The 24,154-nt window shown below is 38.0% G+C and overlaps 1 protein-coding gene across 5 annotated transcripts in view; it reads right to left on the reverse strand.

Annotated features, from left to right (window-relative positions):
* Positions 1 to 14,204, reverse strand: part of MICU3 (mitochondrial calcium uptake family member 3) — a 112,453-nt gene extending 98,249 nt beyond the window's left edge. The window contains exon 1 of one of the 5 annotated variants that reach the window (XM_023252408.2): positions 13,536 to 14,139. In XM_023252408.2, coding sequence (XP_023108176.2) covers positions 13,536 to 13,919 — 384 coding nt within the window. In that variant the 5' untranslated portion in view covers positions 13,920 to 14,139. Of the gene's footprint in view, positions 1 to 13,535 lie in introns of all 5 variants that reach the window. The other 4 variants (XM_006930595.5, XM_023252407.2, XM_023252409.2 and 1 more) reach the window with 4 other exon arrangements.
* Between the last annotated feature and the right edge of the window lie 9,950 nt (positions 14,205 to 24,154).

Below are 24,154 nucleotides of genomic sequence, written 5' to 3' on the forward strand. Positions count from 1 at the left end.
CATTCTGACTAAATACAGATGTATCTTTGTTTATGCTTTCTAAATCTGGGAATTAACATCTTTGTTCTTTTCTGAGAACTGTTTATTTCTCTTAGGATATTGCTTCTCTCTCTGTCTGTAACCCCTTAAGAGACAAATTTTAGACCCAGTTTATTTTTCATGTCTCTCAAATTTTCCTTACTATTTACCAATTCTTTAAAAGTGTTATATTCTGTGTAGTTTCTTCAAAATTATCTTCCAGATTACTAATTGCCTCTTCAATTATGTCCTATATGCTGCTTTACCTACCTAACCTTCAATGTCTATATTTCACATTTCTAGAAATTCTATTTGATTCTTTATTGTAATCTACCTATTCTTTTTCATACTGAGTTTTCACTATCTTTAATCATTCTCAAATACTTAAATTACAGATTCAACCAAATTATCCTATTCTTTGTTAGGAATCCATTCAGTTTAACTTTTTTTTTTAATAAAACTTCATATATTTTGTACCTTTGGACTATGACTTTATCCTCTTCCAGACCTTCTCTGTAGGAATTACATATAGTTAATGTTCAAAGTATTTCCCTTCAAAAAAGTTTTGTATTTCTTTCTATCAGCGACATCAGCTTTTTTTCTGTTTGGGTAACATAAGTTCTAACTCTGAACCCATATGAGGTAGTAAGGGACCATGTTTATACATTCTCAGATTTTTTTTTTCCATGTGGAGTTCAGGCAGACATCTACAGGTCTCCTTGTCATCAAAATGAGAGGAATGATATTTTTCTAGTCCATTCTTCTGATGAGGGCTCTAGGTGTCTCAGCTTCAACTTTTCAAGGTCTTGTTTCTGTCCTTAAGTCGGCATTAAAATCCAAGTCCCTATAATTCTATGAATAATAACCCATCGCTCGCCCACGTAAGCCACAGCTCATGCTGTTCTTTAGTTTCCTCCTTATTTCTGCCCCTGGCAATTTCCCTTAATTTCCTTAGTACAGTAAGGTATTTAAAAGAATGCCTGAAATATTTTTATGACAGATTTATAGTATGCTGTATTACAAGAACCAGAAGTCTAAACCGTTTATTTTATTAAATGGGCATTTCATTATTTATGAGCATTTTCATTTCATTTAGAAGTCAGTTTCAAAAAAAAAGTCATTTTCCTAATACAATATACTTCACACCTAAGAAAGACTGATAGATACCTATTACTCATTCTCTTTTTTCCCTAAGAAGAGAACTCTGATTTTTAGCTAGGCACAATAGCACATAAAATAAAGGTAACATCCATCAGGCTTTGTTGCAGTTACATAAGCTAAAAAAAATGACTACTTTGAGTATATTCTGGCCAATAAAATGTAAATAAAAGTGCTTTTCTGAGACTTGTGAAAGGCAATTAAAAGGTGCTGACCCTGCTATACAGGGGGTCAAGGTAAGTAAAGGCAAAGTCATTATCTTGACTCATTTCTCTTGATCCCAAGCCATCTGCTCTTTACTGTACCTTGTTTTCTCTTATTTCAGCCTATGTTATTTCCATATCTCTTTAATCCCTGAGTTTAAAGCTGTTGGAAAGGGCACTCAGAAGTAGAAATGAGTAAGCAGATCATTGTGGAGGGAGGAAATGAGGGAAAAGAAAAGGAGGAAGCTTTATATCGTCCCAAGCTAGACAATTACATGAGGATCACAATCGCTTTTGGATTAGGATGTGGTGCTATGAGTGAATCAGCAGGATACCACAGTGCCCTCCTTCACCAATTTTTCTAGGTTAGGTACCTCTGACCCCTCTGTCTCACCATACCTTGAGTCCTAGTACTAGTACCACAGGAATTAAACTAACTCCCTAGGGAGCCACTCTGCGCTCCTATAATTAAGAAGGCACAGCTGCAGATACTTGAATTTTACAGTACATTTAAGAATGCCGCTTTCTAAAAAAAAAAAAAAAAAAGAAGCCACTATCTTTGTAGATTCTAAGAGAACTTCCTTAATAAAACACACCACCAAAAATACGAAAGAGACACATTTTGAGAACTTCTCTATCAGCCTAAAATCAAATAATACACTCCTGGGTACCTGAGTAACTTCTGCTCTTATTTATCTGACATTCAGATAATCCCTCTCTGGTTCACTTCTTCATAACCTTCCAATTTTCAATTTTCACCATTCTACTTAAGATCAGTGTGCAACCCAATCTCTGGCTTAAGCCATGTTCTGAATTCTGCTGGGCGAGGGATGCGGGTAAAACACCAAAGACACAGAGTGCTACTCTCCTAGAATTTGCCAGCAAATGGCAGGAACCTTGATAAGTTTGCCCGCTTGCCTGCAGTTTTATAAAAATTTGACAGTAACTACTATAATAATTCAGGATAAATTCTACGTTTTAAATATTTGGTGATATATATGTATTATTTTTTGATAATTAAATATTTAGTTCATAATAACATCCAGTATTTGTATTTCTAATAAAACTTAGAATATCAGATCAAAGTACGAGTTAGAGATTTTAATCTTACTCCCCAAATAGGATGTATTCACTTTGATTAAGTCTGTGTTATAAAATACTTGAATCAAAACTCTTATCTGGCTTTCATGAGGATCAAGTAATCACCAGGGCTGGCAGATGAGAGGAGAACGTATGTGACAGTACATGTGCACAGCACTGAACCGGTACAGTCACTAGGACTGTATTCTTTACGAGGAGGACATAAAATCCTAATGTGACCCATTTATTTGGATATTTGGATAGGAATCAGTATGGAGAAAGCCATGTGATAAAGAAAGTTTGAGTCACACTGATCTCCTTTCACCACAAACCCTGGTCCAAAAGCCGCCTACCACTGCCCTTAGGGCTCCATCATTAAGGTTGACATAGTAATAGCTTCAAAACCTTTCTTAATCTCTTGGGGACAAAAAATGAATGTTGTTTGTATACAGAGAGAGAATCATAAGTCTCATCCCATCTTTAGAGTAGTAAAGTTTTAGAATAAAATTACAGTTGACCCTTGAACAACGCAGGACTTAGGGGCGCCAAACCCTGTGCAGTTGAAAACCCATGTATAACCTTTGATTCCCCCCAAACTTAACTACCAATAGCCTCCTGTTAACAGGAAGCCCTACCTATAACATGAAAAGTCGACTAACAAATATTTTGTGTTATATTATATGCTGTATTCTTATGATAAAATAAAGTAAGCTAGAGAAAAGATAATGTTTTAAGAAAATCATAAGGAAAATACATTTATGGTACCATATTTACGGGGGGAAAAACCTGCATATAAGTGGACCTGCACAATACAAACCCCTGTTGTTCAAGGGTCAGCTGTAGTTGGAAGAAGTTTAGATGATCCTATTTGAATATAACTCATTTTAACAGGCTGGAGCTAGCTTAAACTGGACCTTAAACCCATGGGAACTTTTCTGACCTGATGTGAAGCTGGTTAGGAAAATTCATTTTGAATTGTTCCAAGCCGTTTGAATAATCCCTTATATCCCTTCCAGAGAAAGGGATAATCTAAATATCTCAACTACGGAATATTTATATTATCAATTTGATAGATATCATCCTTATCAAAGAGCAGAAAAAATGGAATTATTTGAAATTCTTTTATACACACTTGCTATATTCTAAATTCTGGAGATGGAGTTGAGTATTAAAATGAGTAAAATGTAATTTAGTGAATGGGGAATAAAGCAGAAAACATGAATTCTACTTTCCCAATTTGGAAAAGTAATTCTTCAATGAACACTTACTATGGTAATCAAGTAATGATACAGCACTGAATTTCCACATTTTACTTAGCTTACATAATCTATCAATATGTCAGAGAATAAAGAGGTAAAGGGTTACTCAAAGAGGAAGATAAAAAGCATATCTAGAAAATCCTGTTTAGTACACAAATGACTAAGTGTTTTTTTTAACGCTAGGTAATATCACAAATAAAACTTGTTCGATTTTTCTAAACACATTTTTCTTCAACACAAGAGTGTTTACACCAAACAAAGCAAAGTTACTCAAATTCTCAGTGTTTGCTACAACAATTACAGGAGATCAGTGAGAATTAATAATCTCCGGTTTAAACTTGCCCATCAAGTTTAAACAGAAGAATAAAATCTCTACTGTATTATAAGTTTGCTGCATTTCCTATGTGAGTTAAATATTACATCATGAGTAAAAAAAGTACTAATTAGATCATACCACTAAGGTTTATATATCTTAAAAAGTGGAATAACATAAAGAAGAATTAAAACAGCAAAAGCTGTGATCATGTAAAAATATTCATTGAAAAACTACATTTCATGAGCAAGTTAAAAACTCATTTTGTCATTTAAAAACTCGTATTTAACCTTGCAAATAGAAAACATGAGGAAACTAAAAGATTTCATGGCTTTCTAGTTGGTTTCTTGTTTGTTGGTTTGTTTTTTTAATGGCCATTTCAATATGCCACTCTCCCCCAAATCTCTATCATGGTTTCTCTACAAATTTCTATTATCTTGCTCTCAGAAGATGACATCATCTTCTATTTCAGAGCAAACAGAAGCCATCAGGCAAGAACTCCTTCAGGTAGTTGCCAGTGAACATGTATAATCTCTGTGTCTTCCCATCCCTTCCTCCTACACACTGGAAATGGCATTGTTCCTATTATCTAAGATTGCATTTTTTCTTTTGGGCTTTAACTTTCATTTCTCATCTGTACCTTGGTCCCTGGCAAATCAATTATCCCCTCTTCTTCCTTGGGTTTTAGTGTTCCTCTTCTTTCCTTCAGCTTTTAAACATATTTAAGGATCTTTCATCCAAAAGCAAAAAAATCAATTCCACGTTTCTTAATCTACTACTGTCTCTCCTTCCTCCCCTTCAAGGCCAAATTTATAAAAGGATTGCCAACACATCCTTATCTTGCCCACATCCTCTTTTCTTTAACTTTATCTCAACTTCTCCAACTATCATCTGATTTTCACCTCTAAGACCTCACCAAGATCACCCATGATCGCATTGCTGAATCCAGTGAACACTTTCACTTTCTCGTCTAAGAGGACCTCCTCTGGCTGAGCTCACCGAAACTGACTGGAGCACTTATCTGAAGTACTATCTTTTGTTGGCTTCCACGACTCTCCTGGCTTTACCTGTCTAGACCTTACTTCTCAGCTTTTTGCATAGTTCTATTTTCTGACAGTCTTTTAAATCACTGATGCTCAGTAAGGACTCTTTCCTTACGTGCTTTTCTCTTCATGTTCTACATATTCTGAACAATGTCATCCATTCTTAGGACTTTCAACACTTGATGATTTCCAAATTTACTGCTATAGTACAGATTTCTCTCCTGAGCTTCTGACCTATGTGTATCCAACTGGAGATTTCTCTTCCGCTGTCCAAAAGACAACTTGATCCACTGTACAAATTAAAAACATAATCCTTGCACACTCCCCCCAACTTTTTCCTCCTGAGGACCCGGTCTCTGTGAACTTGCTGCACAGTCCACCTAGAGCCCAAGACAAACACGTGAGGATCACCCCAGACTCTTCCAACTCTCTCATCCCTAAAATCCAATCCTGTTGATCCTACCTCCTTAATCTCTCTCCAATGTGGCAAATTCTCATTGCTTCATTGCTATTCTTCTAGTAAAGTCATAACCATTTATTGTCTAAAGAAATATTATGGATAAAAACTGTCCAACACGTATTTTTTTTAATTAAAGAATATAGAGAATCATACCCTCTGACGTTCTCATCAGAGAAGCAACAGCATCTTACCTGGCCTCCTCCTTTTTAGCATTCCATCCCTCCCTCTAATTCCCCATCCAGTCAAGTAATAGTCCAAAAAAGCAAATTTGATTATATCATCCTCATGCCTCATGCTAAAAATCCATCAGTGTATCCTTATGACTCTTTCTTTTTTAATGTTTATTTATTTATTTTTGAGAGAGGGTGAGCGCAGGGGATAGGCAGAGAGAGAGGGAAACAGAATCCCAAGAAGGCTCCGTGCTGGCCAGCACAGAGCCCCATGTGGGGCTCGAACTCACGACCTTGGAGATCATGACCTGAGCCAAAATCAAGAGTATAAGCAACCATCTCAACATAAGATAAACAAAGTATTTAATACTGAAAGACTAAGAACTCGAAAGAGAATAAATCTTCTGGCTTTTCATATGCTTAGAGCGAGAGAAGGAAACAAAAATGTATGTACTCTGCATTTACTACTTCATGAAACTGAAATTAGTTATTAATTCACATCTACTACAAATGCTATGACTCCGTGTCCAATCATTAATCCTCACAGATAACACAATGAGGTAATACATCCATTATTTTATCTTGCACTAATTTTCTAATCTCTAAAGTCAAATGCAAATTTGCGTGGATGAGATGATTTTGTAAAAGCAAGCTTTCTAAAGAACTGTAATCATAAGATATTATAACTTATTTCGGGATTTAGAATTCAGTCATTCAATTATTAAATAAGAATTTATTAAAACCTTATGACCTACAAAGCTTATGTACTGTATGGAGAATGGATGAAACCTCCCTCAATGGCACTTCAAAAATTTAGGACTAATATAATTGTTCTAATAATCTCAAGTGTCTTTAATAATTAGGTAGAAAATGGCATCCATTTTTCAAAAATTATTAAAGATAAATTATTTATTCAATCAATGAGAGGGAAGCTACATTTTACTTAGTACTCATAAACAGTCCAGCCTCAAATTACATAAACAGAATTACATGTGGGAATGTTAGAATCAATTAGGAAGTCACATTAAGCCCAAATACTATTTACCTGAATTCCAATTCAAAATAGAATTAAATGTTTTTCTTTTTATTTTAAGGGAGATTATATAGATCAAAGGAAAATACCTGTATACACCTTCATTCAAACTGACCGCTGTGCATTATTTGACAATTTCCAAGTCTTAGAAGAGAATTAGAGATGAGATTTTTTTTTTAATTTAAGTGGAAAGTCATGATAGTTTCAATTCCTAATTCCCAGCGTGAATCTGAATAAAAAGATACCTATAAAATGTTGTAACTATCTTTCATTGCAACCCAGACAAAAGAGGCACATCGTTTTATAACTCTTAGTTTGATGTAACCAGAAAGAGGATATATTTTTTTTCAAATTCATCCAAATCTTATTCTGTGATTTACTTAGAAAAAAGATATATACATACACCTAAATCATAGCATGTGAATCTGTAACACAGGCCACTAGAAGGAAAGAGGGTAGAATTTGGTGGATTTGTCACAGAGTGACCAAAGAGGGGATCAGGCACTTAATTTAGCCTTCTCTACAATGTTCTTCTACACAGAATTAGCCTATCTTCAGTTTTACATCTTTGTGGCTTCTCTCAGTCTATAAAAAGTTGGGAATCTTCTACATTTATACATCTAGCAAATTCTTCAATATTCTGGGAAAGAATAAGCATAACCTCATGTCTCAAAATGTGCTACCTTAAAAAGAAGTTGGGAAAGATATACAGTGAAAGAAATTAAAAATGCATGATTATTGGCAATTATTATAGAACTCTACCAAAGAGATACAAATATTGTTGTCTTCTCCATTTGAGAGTAAAACTAAATTAAGTTGCTTAAAACTTTTTAAGAGATGCAAGTCAAAAGTAGATGTGTTCTGTACAATAAGTAAAATATGGATGAAAGTGTATTAAGCAATCTAAATTTTTTTACTCTGGACCTTAAACAAAAAGGCAGTTCTAGAACAAAATTTTTTCCCCTAATAAAAATAAAGCTTTTGTAAGGTTCTAAGCAGAATCTTGTCAACATCTTTTTATAATATTTATAAAGGCCATGTCTACTGAGAAATTTTGGCAAGCCAAACTTGCACAATTAAAATAAATAGTGTCACGTGATTGGTCTCCCAAAGCCTGGAATTTTGACCTTGACTAAAGTCTTCCCAATTCTAATGCTATAAATAACCAGCATTTAGTGGGACAAAATACTAAAACTATTAGTTCTCACAGAATGTGGTTGTGCTTTTCAGTGTGTATGTCCCATGTAAATGTTTAGCATGGGCTTATTCACTTGACAAATATTTATTGTGTGTCTACCAGGGTTAGGCCCCGTACCAAGCAATGAAGATATAAAGGTAACCAAGACCAACACAATGCCTCTTAAAGGGCTAAAAAAAGCAGAGAAGACAATTAACATAGAATTGCAAAAGTCATCATCTGCGGGTATAGGATAAGCCAGGGTATTTTAATAGAGTCAGGGAAAGCCTTCTGCAGGAAGTTGAGAGGCAATGTTTTAAAAACAAAAATCTTCAAGGTTACAGTAATAGAACTGTGGATATGTAAGTTACTGCTGTTCATGCCTATCAGTTAAATTATACACTCTCATCACATGTACAGGTTAATTTATTGCTAGGCTTATATTTAGTGTAACATGATGAGTAAAAAAGGCTTTAAGCATCAACTTTCTTAGTACAGTTTTAAACCTCAAAAGGAATCATTTCTACTACCTCAAGAAATTCGTAATAAAAGCATAATAAAAAAAAAAGGGGGGGGAGAAAAGCATAATAAATGAAGTGGCAACACAGGTTTAAAATATTTCTGACAAAATGGCAGACAGACTTCATGAGTTTCTTTCAACCCCTTCCTTTCTTAAACACATTAATATCACAGTAAAGGAATTTTTTTTTAAATTTTTTTTAACGTTTATTTATTTTTGAGACAGAGAGAGACAGAGCATGAATGGGGAGGGTCAGAGAGAGAGGGAGACACAGAATCTGAAACAGGCTCCAGGCTCTGAGCAGTCAGCACAGAGCCCGACGCTGGGCCTGAACTCACGGACCATGAGATCGTGACCCGAGCCGAAGTCAGCCGCCTAACCGACTGAGCCACCCAGGCGCCCCGGAATTTTTTTTTTTTAAGGTAGAAGCAGGGGCGCTCGGGTGGCTCATTCGGTGAAGCGTCCAACTTCAGCTCAAGTCATCATCTCGTGATTCATGAGTTCAAGCCCCATGTCAGGCCCTCTGCTGTCAGGATGGAGCTCGCTTTGGATCCTCTGTCCCCCTCTCTCCCCGCCCCTCCCCCACCGTCTCTCTCGAAAATAAATAAACATTAAAAAAAATTAAAAAAATAAAGGTAGAAGCATACATGAACTAAGCCAGAGAAAAGGAGAGGAGACCAAAACGATTAAGAGAATTTATGAAAGTTTTATAAAATGGAGGAGATGCAGCAGTGATAAGTGAGTTAGAGGAACAAAGGCAATACAGGAGTATCGTGGAGGAAGAGACCAAATGGAAGTAAGCTGATTCGAGTTACAGACCCCAGAAAGGGAAGGTCTTGGGAATCCAAAGAGCTGTGAAAGTAGAGGAAGTGATGGGGCTGCAAACAGAGCATTAGATAACGATAGGTAAGAACATCATTGGAGACTTCTCCAACACACGGGCTCTCACATACAGGTGCGCGTGCACCTGCATCTAGACTACAGCTCCTCCAACCTTTCCTATTCTTTGGAGTAACTCAATGACACCAGAGAAAAGGACTTACAAAACACTGACATTTGGATACCACTCTATTAAAAAGTCTAGGTCACCAAATTAAAAGCCATCCTTAAGTACAATAGCTTCTGAGTACCAGTAACTCCACTACTAGGCATTTACCCAAAGAAAAAAGGTATAAGACTAAAGGTATATGCTAACTCAAAAAGATACATGACTCGTATGTTTATCACAGTGTTATTTACAATAGCCAAGATATGGAAACAACCTAGTGTCTACTAATAAATAAATACATAAAGAAGATGGGGCATGCACATATACATAATGGAATATTATTCAGTCATAAAAAGGAACGAGATCCTTACCATTTGTGACAACATGGTTGGACCTAGATGGTATTATGCTAAGTGAAATAAGTCCAACAGGTAAAGACAAATTGATATGATTTCATGATTATGTGGGATCTAAAAAACAAAACAAACAAATGAATAAACAGACTTTAAATACAAAGAAAAAACTGGTGGCTTCCAGAAGGGAGGTGGGTGGGAGGATAAGCAAAATAGTTAAGAGGATTAAGAGGTATAAACTTCTAGTTATAAAATACATAAGTCATGGAGATATAAAGTACAGCATAGGGACTACAGTCAGTAAGATTGTAATAATGTATGGTGACAGATGGTGATTACATACACACATACACCCAAAAAACATAACTCAATATACCTGGCTTTAAAAACAAATCATAACAATCTAGAAGGGTTCTGAGATTACATTAGTTTACAAATGTACTTTGTATAAATCAATCTGGAAATTACAGGTGATAAATTATAGAAGCAACTTATGCAAAGATAAGGAGAACACCAATCATTTGACTCCTCCTCAAAGAAAATAACCTGATTTCACATCCAAATTAACAGAGGCATTTACACTTAAATGTTTTAAATTGATAAAATAAAGTCTATATTATATATGTACTATTTCATAGCTCCCTGCTTTCACCAAAATTTTAAGTGGACCAATTAATTGAACATCTATAGTCCAAATGTGGTAAAGATGGCTGCAGTTGATGCTATACAAATTTATCTTGTGAGTATATGTCTTTTTCTAGAAGAAGTTGTCCTTTTTTGCCATTCCAAGAGAAAAATCAACAGTGTGGAGTTCAAACAGAAGTGGGGTTTGGAAGATTGATTTTGTTCAATATAAAGGCATCAGGCCTAGAAGTCCAGCCTCAGCATTTTTGGGCCCCAGGAGAATCTCATGACCTTGTGAAGCAAGGAACACTTTCTTCTGTATGAAGAACATACAAGTATTAAAAACTATTTGCAGGGGTGCCTGGGTGGCTCAGTCGGTTAAGCGGCCGACTTTGGCTCAGGTCATGATCTCGCGGTCCGTGAGTTCAAGCCCCGCGTGGGGCTCTGTGCTGACAGCTCAGAACCCGGAGCCTGTTTCAGATTCTGTGTCTCCCTCTCCCTCTGACCCTCCCCCCATTCATGCTCTGTCTCTCTCTGTCTCAAAAATAAACGTAAAAAAAAAAAAAAACTATCTGCAGGATAAGGCAAAATTTAAATTCTGCACATTACTTAGTTTTGCATGTAAATGCATGTTAATTGTGCTTGCTGCATACTCTATTCCTACCCAAACTCTCTTGAAATGATCAGCCAATGCTGCTGAATCCATTCTGAATAGTTCAGAGAAGAAAATATACTGACAGAAAGGAAGGTAAATTGTAAGTATATATATCAGCAAATAGACATCGTGAAACAGCCTTATAGACAAGCATATTAAGTTTTATATTCAATAATTTCTATGATTAGCCCAATTTTACTTTAGACCACAGGTTGACAGCATAAACATTTTAATACACACACACACACACACACACACACACACACACACACAAAACAAATAGTTCTGAGTAGCTCTCATATATAGATAGGCAACAACCCCAGATATGTGAGGAAAACCTCCAAATTGAAAGTGAGGGCTTAAAAAATCAAACAAGAATAAAATCGAACCTAGAAGAAACAATACAATGCATAAAGGGTAAGAGAATTTAAAAACAAAACTATAATTAATATCCTTAATATAGATTATTAGCAGCCATAAATTTAGCAGCCAAAAAATAAAACAAAATGCTATACCACAAGAACATTAGAGAACAACAAATAGTTTTGAATTTAAAACCAGCCTAGCTGAAATAAAACTCTCAACAGGACAGATGGGAGATAAAGTCAAAGATATTTCCCATACAAACAAGCAAGCAAACAAAAAGATTAAAAAGTCAGAATAGAAGATTAGATTAGGATCTGTTGGGAGGTGTAACTTCAAGCTAACAGAGGTTCCAGAAAAAGAAAACAGAGAAAATGGATAAGGCGAAATTGTCAAAGAAATAATACAAGAAAAGTATACAGAACTTTTAACATGAATTTCCATATTCTATTCCTCAAGTTCCAATACAATAAATGGAAAAAAAAATGCCCACACAAAGCTCATTATTGTGAAAGTTTCAAATACCAGGGGTAAAAAGAAATTATAAAAGTTTTTCAGAGCGGGGAAAAAAGTTGATTACAAAAGGAGTAACAATCAAATTGTATGATTGGAGACTCGGGAAGAGTAAGACAAAAGTGCTTTGGTATTATTTTTACAGGAATTTTTACAAACACTAATTATGTCATAATAAATATACGTAAGTAAATACATGAATAAAATTACAAAAACAAATTTACTGAACCCTCACTACATGCTAGTGTAATGCTCACTACAATTTTAACTATTTAAAATGTATTAACTCATTTAACTCCCCTAATTCTATGAGAAAGACACCATTAAGCGTGGTCTTTTAAAAACTACATGATACTGTCTCTTAACTTTAAAAGGCATATTAATTTTTAAAAAGAAGAAAATACTGTTGTAATGCTCCCTACCTGCCCAATCTGTTCCCAGATCAACCATGGTTGATTAAAAATTCTGTCTTGGTCAATCAGGAGGAAGGGAGAAGAGGAGTAGGAGATGACAGTTGAGGGTATCTGCTGCTAGTATTTTAAATATTCATCGTATCAAAGTACTTTATGCTGTGTATTTGTGATTTGCAATTAGAAGGTCCATACAGTAGATTCCTGGGTTTAAATGCATTAACAACTTCCACCAAAAGAACTAATGCACTTACATCATATAACCAACATATATTTGGGCAAAGAATAAAGCGTCTATACCTTTCATTAAAGTTAAAAACAGAATATCTGTCTCATTTCTAAATTACTGTCATCTAAGCCCTTCACACTCTTAAGTCTTAAAAAGGAAATTTTCCTAGATAACTCCTAGTCATTTACATGACTATTAAACATACTGATAGGACAAAAAAACCCACATCGTACCCCTTTACTAACTTGTCTTACTCTCACCTTTACCTTATATTATTAATGACATAATGATACTTGAACATTTCCATTTGAAGATCTTCTGTAGGAGTTAGCTTCATTCAGTTTCCTATTTGCGCTGTCCTATACTTAAAAGAATTTCTGTGTTGAGGACGGAATTGGGGGGCCGGAAGTAGAATACCCTTGGGACTACTAAACTGCTATACAATAATGTAGCCGCTCCTAAGACCTCAGACCACTGCTTCAAAGCTCCTCCTACGGCACTGGACCTCCTGGATCATTTGCTGTTGTCCGGCCCAGCCTGACAGTTCCTATCTCTCAAATACCCAGCTCCCCACTTTCTGCCTGTTGACTTCTTGGCGGCCGTTTTCTCGTTTTATTTTGTCTTGGTTTGAGGTTTTGGTTGGCAGGTGGTACCTGCAGCCACCTTTAAGGTCCTGGCCTCAATGGCAGCATCATCTGTATCTTCCCAACAGCTGGGTGACCAACCCCTGGGCTGCCCGCCTGGCCTAGGTCTCAGTCTCACTCACAGGAGGTCCCCGTCTGCGGCCGCAGAGCTCACGCTGCCACAACCTCCGATGTCCGGTGTCACAGGGGCCCACAGTCCCCAGCGCACCGAGCATGACTGTCACACTTCCCCTCCCCGAGCTCAGGTGGAACACCTGGGGGCCCTACCCTCCAGCGTCACCTTCGGGGCAGCCCCAGAGCGCGCACGCGCTCACGCACTTACCGTTTCCTTGGCAGCCGCCACGGGGATGGGAATCAGCCCCCGGCCGCGGGGCGGGTCCTCCGGCTCTGAGGCCGAGCTCTCCGAGGGGCGCTCGAGGGCGGGTGTCCAGGCGGTGTCGGCCCTAGGGTCCCCGTACAGCTGGTAGCACACGAGGCCGACCAGACCCCCGCCGGCTGCCGCCGCGATGCTCAGCTCCCCCCAGCGCCTCCGCCGCCTCCAAGCCGCCTCAGCCACAGCCCCCTCTTCCTCCTCCCGGCAGGAGAAGGGCCGGCCAGGCGGGCCCGGGGCTATCCCCGCCGGCCGCCCCCACGCCCCGGGGAAGGGATGGTGAGGCGGCGGCGGGAGCCGAGGCGGTGGCCACAGGAGCCTCCGCAGTGCAGCCATTGCGGGAGCTGCCCGCACCAGAACTAGGAGCGGGCGGGAGAGGGGGGGGGGGGGCGCCGAAACCTCGCGAGAAGTCGGTGTCCGGAGGCTCGATGCTGCCCGAGAGCGACCCCTGCAAACGTGCGGCCTGGGGTACCCTGGAGGGGGCCTTCAGCGGGGGCGACCGGGGGTCTCCGGCCGCGAGATGCCGGCGAAGGGGGCGGATCCCGCCTACTCCTCCGCCCGGCACGCCGGTCTCCACCCCGCAGTCTCAAATAACTGCGCCTGCCCCCCGGCAGCACCTGACTGCGCGAGAACCCAACACCGCAGGCTACGGCCAAGTCAGCAGAACTTAAAAGAGCCCTCGTGGGCGAGGGTGTCCAGGCGTCCTTCCGCTACCTTGGCCCTTTGCCTTGGCACGCCGGGGTGGGTCTTGGATCGTCGGTAGCACCCCTCGGAGAAAGTCAAGGCCCCTGACAGGTCACGAAGAATTTGCAGTTGCACCTTCAGGTGTAAAATAAAAAAGAAGCGTGGCTCAAGTCGTCAAGATGGCAGATTAAGTCAAAGGCTGTTTTGACTACACGATGACAGATTCTGGACTTTTAATGGGGGGAATGCTAACGATTTTTAGTTAGGGTTAATAGGTGTTGTTGTTGTTTTTTAAACATTACCATACCTTAATCCAACAAATCAGAAGTGTCTTGAAAAATACCCTTTTGTGAGGAGGCTGTTGGTATAAATATAAAAGAGTAAGTGTGATTGTGTCATCTATTTTTGTTAATTGCTATACAAGTTGGTTTGCTACACTGGCAGTGTCACTATTGTGAGAAAGTGTATGTGACATTCTCATCACTTCCCCGCCCCTGAGCCCAATTTTGGCAGGCTGAGTAATGCTAGCTGTGGTCTCTAGACTCTGGAATGGTGCCAGGATCCCTTAAAATATTCTGGGTCTAAGGGTGTAAATGACAAAATCCAGTTGTCTCAATTGAACTGCAGTCCAAAGGGAATTAGATCAGTTGATTCAGGCAATTCTTATAAAGACTAAGGGCAAACAAAATGAGATTTTCTGACACAAAACCTGCTATTTCCATTTCCCATGAACCCCTTGCCTGTAAGGAATCCATAAGATACACCTCAGTTATATCTTCTTTTAATGAAGGCTAATGGAATTTTCTTAAAGTCACTAAACAGAAAAATCCTCTGTAGCAGATGAACAAAAACGTGCTTATGTTAGGATGCTATCACGTTATGTTTCTTTTACTTCTATCCTGTAGTTCTTAAATAATGCTGTGAGGAAGGCTCAGTGCCTCCTTGTATTATCACCAAGATTCCTTCAATTCCTGCCTTCTCTGAATTTTGGGAAATTTTAGTATTCCTAAAGAAACATTTACTCTGTGGATATATAACACAGTTCTTTTTCTGGCATTGTTTACTTTGAACTGAACACAATTTCCGGATTTCCTCATAAATTTCCAACAGGGCCTAATGGCAGAATTCTTGGACAGACTGATGAATTTTTATTGCCTGCATATTAAAAGCTGAAGAGCTCTAAGGGGAATTAAGGTGGTAACACAGTAGCATCATATTACAGATCAGGAAAATGACAGAAAGTCTCCATCTACACACTTCAAGTACGCATATATGTTCTTTCTAGCTCAAATAAATTTAATATAGCCCCTGCAAGTCATTTCTCTGGCTAGAAACCAAGTTCTGCTGTGAGAGGTGCTGGATTTAGGTTTGTCAAGTATCTGCAGGGCTTTGGATAGAGCTCTCTCTGTATGCAAAAATTATTCTGTTTACAACTGTCCACAATACTTTCCCTCGAAAAGCAAAATTTCTTTTTTTTAAGTTTATATATGTATTTTGAGAGAGAGAGAGCACGAATGGAGTGGGGGCAGAGAGAGAAGGAGAGAGAATTCCAAACGGGCTCTGAACTGTCAGTGCAGAGCCTGACACGGGATTCACACTTATGAACTGAGAGGTCATGACCTGAACCAAAATCCAGAGTCAGACGATGAACCAACTAAGCCACCCAGGTGCCCCTCTTCAAATTTTGTCAATTCTCCTGCACGTTAATGATATCCAAAAATGCCCCTACTCCACAGTGAGAGTCTACACATTCAAAAAAACATTCATTTATGTTCACTATGGTCTAAACAAAAAGAAATGTTCTGAAGCATTTTTAAATGTTTACAACAGCAAGGATCAAGCCAAAAGAAGGTTTTTCAAGGAAGCATATTATCAATATAGAGTGATAAACTAGCCAGCAAAAGATTTGGACTCTTGACTTTGCTGTCTCAGTAACATAACTTTATAATGCTTTGGAAGACACAGTTTCCTATACAATAATAGAATTGAATAGGTGATCACCTTCCAAGCCCATGGTCCTAATTAACCAAAATGCTCCAAGCATACCAGTAAAGCATATATAAATACTTCAGAGCATTTTTCACATGTCATTTCTCTTTTCAAAACCTACAACTGCCCTACAATTGCTTTAATACTTCCCAATTAAAATTCCATACTATCACCTAGTTATTTTAACTTTTCACTACTTTTTAAATTGCAAAAAAATGAGTGACTTTTACATTTTGGAAATGTGAACTTTAAGTGTAATATGTGTCATGCCTAGGCAGAAATGTCTTGCTTAACAAAACTCCTATTAAAATATTCCTCTCACCTTATGTTACTCACTCTGAACTCTGAAATCTTGACTAGTTAAAAAAAAGGAGCAGTTTTATCTAAGGTTCTACATCAGGGCATAGGAGCCCCCTACCAGCAGGTGCACTCAATTCCGACAGAGGGAAGCTACCAGCCAAAGAGCAAAGCTTCAGGAAGTCCCTTGTCACTTGGGAAAGTTGTCATACATATTGTCCCCATCTTCAGGTACAATTAAGAAATTTAAAGGAGAAAGTGGTGGGGGAGATGTGTTTTCTGGGGTCACAGTGTTTTCTTGGTCTTTGGTCTTCATGGGGCTAGCCACTAGGAGTCTGGAACTCCATTCTTCAGCATCCAGTGTTATGAAAACAAATGACCCAAGTCACTAAGGGTCTGTTTTTTCTTTTGACTATCTTCTGCCCCCAAAGACAAACTGACAACATTTTGTCCCCTGTTTCCCCCTAGTCTAAACTAAGCTGTGTCTAAGTTCTATTAGGCCAGAGCATGTATTTAGTCCAGCTGCTGGCACAGAGTAGGGCCTCAATAAATGTTTATTAAATGAAGAAGGGAATTTTTTATCGTTGTAGGGGGAAGAGGCCAAGATGGAAAGGCAATTCAGGAGACAAGGAAATAAAGTACTTCATCAGAGGCTAAAGGAGCTGATAAACCAAGTTGCATATCTGGAAATACAATTAATGCAAACAGAAGACCGAAAGGAGGAAGCAAGGGATTGGCAAGGAAGGATCAGAGATAGAGTGTGGTTGTGGAGAAGGGTTGATTTGGGAATAATAAATTTTGTGATTTGAAGTCCTCCTTGTACAGATCATATTTTGGCATAATCCTGCTGGACTTCAAGCCTTAAAGCAACAGGGTTCCATCAGATTCTTTTGGTCTTCTGAGGAATCCCAGCACGATCCATGGCTGAAGGTCAGTGAATTGACCTTGATACTTCCTTCCCTTTTTGTTATTACAGATCTCACTGGTGACAACAACCAAGCTGTCAGTTGTACACATTTAAGTTCTTAACTTTAAGACAAGAAATAAACCCACTTTGACTATTATATCTGTCCAGTCTTATTTATATAGTTTCTGACTTTATATGATTTCCAGGGTCTTTGCCAAGTGTCTCACTGTTCAATTCTTGCTGTTTTTGTCCTCCATTGGGTGGCAAGAACTTGTTTTCTTATATATTTGGGAAACAAGGAACAGCCGCTCAGACCTGCTATTAGCAAAGCCTTCTTGTGCCTGAAAATAAGTGAGGCCTTTCTCAGTTGCCCCATAGTCATTTCCATGCCTTATAGTGACCGAAACTTCTCTGCCCATTAAAAGCTGTCTTCTGAAAGAGAATACCCTCAGAGCAATATAATGACCATCCATTATGCAAGCATGACTAATAATACAATCTTTCTAAAACTGTTGGCAATAACTACAAGAGTTGAACACATGTATACCCTATCACCCATTAATTTCACTCATAGGTGAAACACTCAACAGAAATAAATATTTATTTGTACCCAAAGACACATAGAGAGATAGTAGTAAGGGGCCAAAGACTAAAACGTCTCCACATGTTTATCAACAGTGGCCTAGATATGATTTCTATCTTTATTTTTTATTTATATTATTTTTTGGATTTGGTTTTTAAAAGTGTGGTGTTTTCAAACACAACTGAATGCTATATAGCAGTGGAAATTACTGAGCGGCCACTATATGCATTCACGTCGATGAGTTTCACAAACAGACAGTTGAGTCAAAGAAGGTGAGCACAGAAGATTCAAGTATATTATTCCATTTATAATGTTCAAAAACAATACCAATATATACATATACATACATACACACACGTGGTATAGGAAATCATGATAGTGGTTTCCTCTGATGCAGAGTAGTAACTAGAAAATGGCTAAGTGGGATTCTGGAGTTCTGTTCATATTTTATTTCTTGATCTTCATGCGGAGTAGACAGTGTTTTCACCCTGAAAATTCATAAATCTGTCCACTTAAAATTTGTATATACTTTTAATGTGTCTTATACTTCAATAAAAAGTTCATATGAAATAAAAAGTAGATTTTCTTCCTAATGCTCTCACATGAATGTGTTATATACTAGAGGACTGGCTCAATTATGAAGAGTTGATTGAAGAGTTGGAAATTAATGGAAAAGGTAGATAATTTTGATATAGTCTGAAGAGATTTAACCAAGGAGTATCTTACTAAAAGGCTTTTAGTGCCTGAAAACCTTTGAGAAGATGCTCAGTAGATATTTTCCTTATTTGCTAAGAAAATACCAAAACAAGAACTTTAAGCCACAACTCAGTGTTTTACCTTCTTTAACTTATAACACTTTCTCCTGTACAATGTCCATCTGGACAGACCCAGTAGGTATCTGGTGGTACAACCACTATATACACTTGTCTCTGGCTCTGATCCCAAACTGTCAGGTGTTGGATGGGAAATCGCTGAAAGGGCAGATAACCAAACAGAAGGGTAGCCTTCAGAACAGATGGGAAGATCAACACCAAGAGGGGACCATCAGAGAAATCAAATATAGCATAAAGTAAGTCCATATACATACATACAGAAGCTTAGTGAGATGGCAAACAAGTTTCATTTCTTGCCAAAGCCAATCGATTGGTATTGCTTATGCAGAACACTGTGCTGATCAGTGTTTTCAGATCAGGGCCAGAATTCACAGGAAGAAGTACGTTGGTAAATGAATATGTCTGTGAAAAGCAGGCTATCAGATTGGGCTGAGCTGTGTTATGGGACCACCTTGGTTTCCTTGCAACTCTCTAATCAGAGAAGACAGTGTAAATAATAGAACAGAAAAAGTGGAAAATGTTTAAACGTTTCTGTAATATGCATGTGAACATTTTCTATTTGCCCTTGAAAGATTTAGCAGACTGAAAAGAATGTAGAGATAGATTGATCTGGAAAGTTTGTAAACTTATAAAGTTCTTAGGGGTAGGCTGGGGAGTACCGACTGGAAACTGTCAAAAGAAATCTGATCTAGAAACCCCCCAATACAAAGTAAATAACAGCAGAATGTTTCTAGCTGAACATAGGAGGGTGTTCAGATGTTGTGAACTTAAAGCCTCCTTCTAAACTCCCATAGCCAGGCCTGAAACATTTCTGTAAAATCTTAAACCTTAAAAACCACTAAAATGTCTGCAGTTTTAACTTTTTTCTGATGAAGAAATTGAGAGGCTGTCAGTTAAAGAATCTTCTCTGGGTCACACAATCAGGACTTGCACCTTGATATTCTGCCCTACATCTATATAGTTTCTATACTGGAATCAGAAACAGAATTTGAAACAGTTTATTTTTTTTTAAGGCACATTAACTTGCAAGAAATACAAAGAAATGTCACTAGCTCAAATAAAGACATATTTTTAGGATAAAATCATATTGCCCCAGGGAAAAGTGGTACTGAGTCTCAGGAAGTATGGTAACTAGATCAGCTCTAGAGACCTATGTAGTGAGACCTATGTGGTCCACTGCTATGAACATGAGTAGTACATTGTCATAAAGAATTTCCATTATACACATAGAAAGATATAATAGCTATAGAAAAATAATTGGGGAGTGATAAGTGTTTAGTACTTGTTACCTTTGATTTAATACAATGTATCTAATTGTAAGTTTATATATTTTAATTTTTAATAATGTCTCAACCTCTAACAACTGGCTCACTAAATTCCCGAAAATTTAATAATCAGTTCTATCGAACTGGATAGTTCTATCAAGCTGGATTCGGCACACTAGTAGTGGGCACCTGATGATGACCACATCCGTTAGAGTGTTTGGGAGTTTTGAAGACCGATGTTTCACACACAAAGGAAACACCATGAATAGGACATAAGACTAAGCCAAAGATAGAAAAAAAAAAAGGTTAGAATTAAAAATTTACCTTTAGCCACAAACAGCAAATTAATTGACCCATGTTTTAGCCAGTAGGGGTTAACAAATTTCCTTCCCTTCTTGGGGTTATTAATTGGTTTCAGTCAACCTATATAAAGATATTACTATGGAATTATTTTTACCCTTTCCAATTAATTATATTTGCTGTTCCAAAGACTTGAAGTTGAAGAATCATCCCGGGTCTGGATGGCAACAACTGACTACCCAGAACCAGCTGGAGACTACTTTTCTTTTTTAAATTGAATATAATTGACACACAACGTTCCATTAGTTTCAGTATACAACATAGTGATTGGACAAGTCTGTACGCTATGCTGCGCCCATCACAAGTGTAGCAACCATCTGTCACATCCAATGCTATGCCATTGACTGTATTTTCTATGCTGTACCTCTTAGCTCCATGACTTATTTATTCCATAACTAAAAACCTGTCTCTCTACCCCCATTTGCCAATTTTGCCCAACCCCCTCCCTGCCCCTCTGGCAACTGTCAGATTATTTGGGTGGAGGTTACTCTTTGTTCTTTTTTGGAAGGGAGGAGGTGGAGACCACTCTTGAGCCCGAGTCTGCAACTCTCCAGTTAAAAAGCTGTGCATTTAACAGCTGATACCCAATAAGAATCAGCTCTGATCTTACCAGCTAATTAGATTTTGCTTTATGTTAATGTTAATCTTCAGGTTTGATCAAAATATATTATTTCAAATTTACAATACAGTAATATAATGCATCTAAAGAATACCTAATATTTATTGCACTTAAAATTTATATTTTGTCCACAGGAAAGTAGTGATACTTAAGTAAAGTAATCAAGTGATTTAGGTCACCATGCAATATCTTTTTCTGTTAAAATAAATCAGTGTGCCTCAAACACTGGAGACTGATCTAAAAACTAAAAGTCTGAAAATATGGGTGTTCATAAGTTCCTTGGCAACTGAAGCATATCAAAACTCTTGCCCTTTGGAAAGGATTGCAGTTTTTTCAAGATTGTTGCAGACATTCTGTTCAGGAATCTGTAAACCTCAGACCACCACATCAAGGGAAATGAAATGAACTTTTCACTCGATGATAAGACTTTGTGGAAAACCACTCAATGAGCTGCTCTAACATCATCGTGCAGGTGCATGGGTCTCCTTCAACAAATTATTCCAGATTAAGTAGGTCTGTTCCTCCATCCTTCCAGTGTCATGTAAGGAAACCATATTTGATTAGAATTTTATTGTGTGTGGTATTTGTTTCAGGGCATATGCTTTGATCAAAACCTATGTAATGGAGACCTGTGTTCTATGATATCTAGAATTAATCATTGACCTCTTGGCTATGGCTAACTATAATAATTACACGGACTTATTAAACATCTATGTGCCTGTGAAGAGTGTGTCCCTAGGGTGAATTTTAAATAAAGAGAAACATCAAATGATGATGACAACGGTGTGTGAAACTCAAGGTCATTATCCAACCCATGCACTTTTTCAAACTGAAAATGAACCATATGAAGAAGAAGGATGAACTAAAAGTCAGGGTAATAGAGCAACTCGTCATTAAGTCTTTTAAAAGTGAAAACAAGTGAGAAATGAATTTCAGAACATTTTGTGAATGCTCCTTTCTTCTTATTTCCAAGTCTGCAGATGAAAATTAATTTTCTTCTAACCTTTCTCTGATAACTATGAAGGACTCCTATGACATCCAGCTAGAAGAGGCCATGTTGAAACATGAAACTAAAGCTTTGGAAGAGAGGTCTTAAAGGCGGTAACTGACCATGACACAGCTTTGCATTGAAATTTAGTTGAGCTTTAAATGTGATATTAATTTTAAAAAATCATACTTTGAAAGACAGTTTACATATGCTGTAAGTGGATTATGTTAGAGACAAAAATAGTAAGTCACATATAATGGGAACTTGCAGATACATCTACAGAAATTATGTTTAAGGGAATTTCAGAAGTTGGAATCTCACGTATACAGAAAAGTATCATTATCTACGTATTTCTTTTGATAAAATGTCAGTGTTTGAGTTTCATCATTAGAACCTTTCTTATCTTCTTTGAAGTTCTGGTTTCAAGAAAAGGAGAATTAAAAAAAATTTTTTTAATGTTTATTTATTTTTGACAGAGAGAGAGAGAGAGACAGAGCATGAGCAGGGAAGGGGCAGAGAGAGAGGGAGACACAGAATCTGAAGCAGGCTCCAGACTCTGAGCTGTCAGCACAGAGCCCAACGCAGGGATCCAACCCACAGACCATGAGATCATGACCTGAGCTGGAGTGAGACGCTCAACTGACTGAGCCACCCAAGAGCCCCAAAAAGAGAATTTAAATGATTTAAAGAGAGGGGCATCTGGATGACTCAGTCAGTTAAGCATCTGACTTTGGCTCGGGTCATGATCTCACGGTTTGGGTCATGAGTTTGAGCCCTTGTTGGGCTCTGAGCCTGGATCTTGCTTCAGATTCTGTGTCTTCTCTCTCTTCTCATGCTCTGTCTCTATCTCTCAAAAATAAGTAAACGTTAAAATTTTTTTTTAATGATTTGAAGACAGAGGTTTGTGAAAATTAATCTTTACAGCAAAGCTACTGAATTTTCTTTTTCAATTAAATTTTACCTTGAAATTTGGATAACAATCATAAAATGTTAGATTGAATGGGACCGTAGAGATAATTTAGTCTAAGGCCTGAGTGTTAGAGAGGAGGAAATTGTTTGGGTCGTGCCTTACTGGGACATATTTCCGGACCTGGCTTCTGTCCGCTTCTCCTCCTTTCTTTGGCATTTCCTAACAGGACTCTGCTTAGGTGTAACTTCTTCTAAATGCTTCCCAGTTCCAAGGCCAGTTTAGCCTAACCTGCTATGTGCTTTCAACGAAGTACTCTGAACTTCCTCCTCATAGTATCACTGTTATACTGTTCTCCTTTACTTGTTTACATCAGCCAGCTAGACCCTAAGCAGCAGGAAGATAGAGATTGGGTTTTGCCTTTTACCAAACACAGACAGTACCTGTTGTGTAGTAAGAACTTGTATATTTTTTGGGTGCCTAGGTGGCTCAGTTGGTTAAGCGTCCAACTCTTGACTTTGGCTCAGCTCATGATTCCGGGGTCGTGGGATCAAGCCTCAGGCTGCTTGGGATTCCCTCTCTCCCTTTCCCTCTGCCCCTTTCATGCTCATGCTCTATCTTAAAATAAACACACTTAGAAAAAGAACATATATTTTTTAATGAAAGACAAATACTTGTTTTTATAAAATTACAAAAAAATCCATGCAAATTTAACATGAATAGAGGTGCTTTCTTTAGGATAATAAAGAATAAAGGTATGAATTAAATTATTGGTGCAGGCGCCTGGGTGGTTCAGTTGGTTAAGCGTCTGACTCTTGATTATGGTTCAGGTCATGATCCCAGGGTCATGGGATCCCTCAGTGTGGAGGCTTCTCGGGATCCTCTCTCTTTCTCCTTCTGCCCTCTCCTCTGCTTGCATTCTCTCTCTCTCTCTCTCTCTCTCTCTCTCTCTCTCTCTCTCTCTCTCAAATTAAAAAAAAAAGTAAAAAAAAAATTATTGGTCACATTCAGAAAAACAGGCCAATAAACTAGGTTCAATGATTGTCCTGAAAAAAACATTCCAATTGTTACAGCTCATTAGTATTTACACTGATAACTTTGAGGAAATAGTCGTGGATCTGAGTTTACTGAAGTCAATC

The sequence above is a fragment of the Felis catus genome, chromosome B1, assembly GCF_018350175.1.
Source record: "Felis catus isolate Fca126 chromosome B1, F.catus_Fca126_mat1.0, whole genome shotgun sequence".
NCBI lineage: Eukaryota > Metazoa > Chordata > Mammalia > Carnivora > Felidae > Felis > Felis catus.